General features: G+C 37.9%; 1 protein-coding gene across 1 annotated transcript; it reads left to right on the top strand.

Moving 5' to 3' along the window:
• Positions 1–913: 913 nt before the first annotated feature.
• Positions 914–2685, top strand: LOC132171964 (tyrosine decarboxylase 1-like). Its single transcript, XM_059583384.2, has one exon. The coding sequence runs from the start codon at positions 914–916 to the stop codon at positions 2498–2500; it is 1587 nt and encodes a 528-aa protein (XP_059439367.2). The 3' UTR covers positions 2501–2685.
• Positions 2686–4977: the final 2292 nt, after the last annotated feature.

Raw genomic sequence — 4977 nt, forward strand, 5'->3', positions numbered from 1 at the left:
ATATATTAAAAAGGAACGATACGCCGTTAAAGCAAAAGATATTATTGTTGGCAACATGTAATGAGAAAGAAATGGTGATTCGAATAAATGACAAAATTTCCTCCAAATTGAAAGAGTATTTTTCAATCTATTTAAAATAATGTTGAGTGTATATAAATATTTAAAAATTACATTAAATTTACTCTAAATTGGTAAATTACTATTAAGGACGTTAAGAATTTAATGTGCCTTTTAAATGTTTTTAGACACCTGACACTATTTTAAATGAATTGAAGAATATTTTCTTGAGACTGGTTTTGAAGAAATATATGTCGATAAAAAAATTAAAGGATTAATAACTTTTTTGGTACCTGAGTTTTGAGATATTTTAATTTTCTCCCTAGGTTTTAAAATATGACTAATCTAGTACCTCAAATTTTAGAAAAGACCGAATCACCACCTCTAATTTGAAAAATTCTATGGGGGTGGCCAGCCACCCTCAGTTTGATCTTAGTTAGGGGTGGCTTATCCACCCCCCAAGGTCAGTCTGGGGGTGGCCTAAGGGCCAAAAAGGAGTGGTTTCGGCCACCCACTTTTTGGCCCTTGGAGCCACCCCTAAGGTCAAATTGGGGGTAGTTCGGTCGTCCTCATAGAATTTTTCAAATTAGAAATGGTGACTCGAACTTTTCCAAAATCTAAGGTACTAGATTAGTCATATTTTAAAACTTAGGAGAGAAAATTATAAAAACCTCAAAACCCAAATACCAAAAAAGTTGTTAACCCTTAAATAACTCAATTTCATTCTGAAGGGGCTTTGGACGTCTCTATATATAAACTCTTCATCCGCTTCTTTCCCACTCATCAACTCTTCCTTGAGAAAACCAAAGAAACCAACCAACTCAACCATTTCTTTAATTTTCTCTAGTTACCAACAATGGCTACCCTCAATTTTGACGGCCATGAAATCAACCACTCTTCCATCTTTAACAACAACCCACTCGACCCTGAGGAGTTCAGGCGGCAAGGCCACATGATGATCGACTTCTTAGCCGATTATTTTCTGGATGTTGAGAAATACCCAGTTCGAAGCCAAGTGGCACCAGGATATCTCCGGCAACGCTTGCCGGAGTCCACCCCATATAATCCAGAGCCCATCGAAACCATTCTGCAAGACGTGCAGAAGCATATAATTCCTGGTTTAACACATTGGCAAAGCCCTAACTTCTTCGCTTACTTCCAATGCACAAGTAGCACAGCAGGGTTTCTAGGAGAGATGCTTAGTGCCGGATTCAATGTGGTCGGATTCAACTGGATTGCATCTCCAGCCGCCACTGAGCTTGAGACAATAGTCGTGGATTGGCTTGGAGAGATGCTCATGCTGCCCAAATCCTTCCTTTTCTCCGGCAATGGCGGGGGTGTGCTACAAGGGACCACTTGTGAGGCCATTTTGTGCACACTCGCCGCTGCAAGGGATCAAATGCTAAGCAAAATCGGGACAGACAACATTAAAAAGTTGGTGGTTTATGGGTCCGACCAAACCCATAGCGCACTCCAAAAGGCAGCAAAAATAGCCGGAATCCACCCGAAAAATTTCAGAGCTGTCAGGACCACAAAGTCGACATCATTTGCGCTGTCGCCAGACTCGCTACAATCCCAAATTCGCAAAGACATAGAAGCAGGTTTAGTCCCATTGTTTCTATGCGCCACTGTGGGGACTACTTCAACATCTGCCGTTGATCCACTGGGGTCGTTATGCCAAGTGGCAAAAGATTACGGCATGTGGGTGCACGTCGATGCTGCTTATGCCGGAAGTGCATGCATTTGTCCTGAGTTCCGGCATTTCCTGGACGGCGTTGAGGGTGCCAACTCATTTAGTCTCAATGCTCATAAATGGTTCTTAACCACTTTAGATTGCTGCTGCCTTTGGGTGAAAGATCCGAGTGCCTTGATAAAATCACTCTCGACGAACCCCGAGTTTTTGAGGAATAAAGCCACCGAGTCAAGGCAAGTGGTGGATTACAAAGACTGGCAGATAACCCTAAGCCGGAGATTCCGAGCCTTGAAGCTTTGGTTTGTGCTTAGAAGCTATGGCGTGGCTAACCTTAGGAAGTTCATGAGAAGTCATGTTGAAATGGCCAAGCTTTTTGAAGGGCTTGTAGCAATGGACAAGAGGTTTGAAATTGTGGTCCCTAGAAATTTTGCTATGGTTTGCTTTAGGGTTTTGCCAAAAGCAATGGGTATGCGAAAGCCGAAGCAATCACACCAAAATGGTAACGCTGAGAATGGACATTATAAGGTCGTAGTAGAAAAAGAAGAAGGAAGTTCAAATGAGGTGAACGAGAAGTTATTGGAGTCCATTAACATGTCAGGCCGCGTTTTCATGACTCATGCCGTGGTTGGGAATGTCTACGCCATACGGTTCGCCGTCGGCGCGACTCTGGTAGAGGAACGGCACGTGATCATGGCTTGGAAACTGGTGCAGGAGCATGCAACTGCCATACTAAGCACCAACTCACAGTAAGCTTTGGTTAGTTAATTACGGAGTCCAGCTTGTCGTCAGTTAGAACCTATCAACTGTTTTCAACTACCTACAGTACTGCATGATGAATAACAGCAACCAGAGGATCATCCTTATCCTACCAGTTGTTTGTCACAATATTGTTTGTTTTCTTTCCGATTTATATCTTTTGTTTTGTTCTTATTAAGTCATTTACCTTTCATGTATTATTATAAATTTATAATCAAATCTTGATTTGATTACCATATTTACATTATTCTACGTATTACCTTTTGTATTAGAGAATATATAACTTCTATGGCCTATGGGATTAATGTGGCATAAATTAAACTCGTCATTTTAATTATGCCCGTCACCAAGAGGTTGACATCTCAACGAACAACTTAAGAAAAATAGTAAAAACACCAGCTTTCACCCCTTTAATCCCCCATCTCCATCCGCATAAAAAATAATAATAATAATAATAAAAATAAATAAAAATAAAAATAGGATAATTGCCTTTTCCCACATCAACTATAACGTATTGTCACTTTTTTTTTTCATGAACTGACAACCCTACTACCCAACTTATCAGACTACCATTCTGTGCCCAAAACCACAATTCTGTTAGTCAAAGGCGTTAACTTAGATAGTCAACCTGTCACGTGCGCCCCACATGCCATCTTGAAATGACAATGCGTTGCAGTTGATGAAAAAAAATGTGGGATAGAAAATTTCAAGATGGCATGTGGGGCACACGTAACAGGTTGATCATCTGAGTTAACGCCTTTGACTGACGGAATTGGGGTTTTGGGCACAAAATGTTAGTTTGATAGAGTCGAGTAATAAGGTTGTCAATTCATTGAGGCAAAATGACAATGCGTTATAATTTATGAGAAAAAAGGTAATTACCAAAAAAAAAGTATACGCCCCTCTTCCTCTTCATCAACAAGTGAGTGTTCAGTCTTCATAATAAAAAAACTTGAAATAATGGAGGAGTTTAATAACAAAGATAATGAATATATGCATGAATCAAGGCTGGCTGGACTACTAGGTGAGTGAGGCGCACGCCTAGGGCCCCCGGATTAATAAGGCCCAAAAAAAAAAAATTATTTTTTTGCCCAAAAAATTTTTTTAATAATAATTTTTTTTTTTAATTAGGCCTAAATTTTTTTCCTTCATAAAAACTTAAGGCCTCTAATCATGATAAGTAAGTAATTTAAAAAATGCTTCAATTTAATAAGGCCCCAATATAATAAGCCCATGGTAAAATAAGACCAATTAACCCAGAAAAGTAAATATTCTTATATTTAAAAAGAGTCTATATACTTATGCATCCGAAATTATTTGATTTTGAAAAATCATTTTAACCCTACCTAACCACCCACTTTCTTTCCTTTCTTTTTCTTTCTCTTTTTTCTTCTCCACTGCCCACAATCTCCCTTCTTATCTTATTTTTTTTTTCTCTTTCCTTAGTTTCACTCAAAACAGAACGTGATGAAGAGAGATGAAGCAAGAGAGAGAGAGAGAGGCTAGGTGAGAGAGAGAAACATGTGTATCAATGAGGTAAGGATTCATAATTTTTTTTTTTTTTTTTTTTTGTAATGTTTATTTCTGTACTTGATTTTTCTTGTGGGTTTTGTATGAGTTTTTGTCAATTTTTTTGGTGGGTTTTGTTTGAAACAGGTGTATCAAAGAGGTAAGGATTTATTTAAAAAAATAATTTTTTTATTATTGTGTTTATTTTTGTAAGGATTAATAAAAATGAGAACTCTAAATATTATAATAATATTAAAATAAATATTATTTGATTAATATATAAATATTAAAAAAAGTAAGGCCTCATTTAAAAGTTACGCCTAAGACCCCAGAAAACATTGAGCCGGCCCTGAATATGCAACATAATGGCCATTTAGTTTGAGTCTTAGAATAAAAACGTTAGGAAGTTTATGATAAGTCATGATGTTGAAATGGCTAAGCTTTTTGAAGGCCAGGGCTTGTAGCAATATATGGACAAGAGGTTTGTTTCAGCTTTTCAGGGTTTTGCCAACAACAATGGGTAAGCGTAAGCCAAAACCAGCACTCCAAAAAGGTAAAGTTCATGATAATCATAAGGTTTTGCCGTCGGTGCGACTCTGGTAGAGAAAGGGCACGTGATCACTGTTAACCTACGTACACTCATCAGCACTACTAGCTAAGGACTGTGACACTCAAATGCAAAGTATCATGCGTATCTTACTGCACCCGGAGTTGTCTGTGTTTTGTTTTGTTTTGTTTGGTTGAGTAACGATCCCCCTCTCTGTCAGCCTCTAGATAGCTTAGTAGGGGATTGAAGTCATGCTAACCGTTAAAAGAAAATTTAACATACCCCAATCACATTCTGAAACGTATAAAGAAAATGTAAAAAAGTATTAAGTCTAGCATTTTTCTTTATGATCAAATAAATGTGTGAATTTGTGTTGAGATGCAAAAAACTTATTGTACTTATATGTGGATCCTCT

Source organism: Corylus avellana, chromosome 1 (assembly GCF_965113065.1).
Source record: "Corylus avellana chromosome 1, dhCorAvel1.hap1.2, whole genome shotgun sequence".
NCBI lineage: Eukaryota > Viridiplantae > Streptophyta > Magnoliopsida > Fagales > Betulaceae > Corylus > Corylus avellana.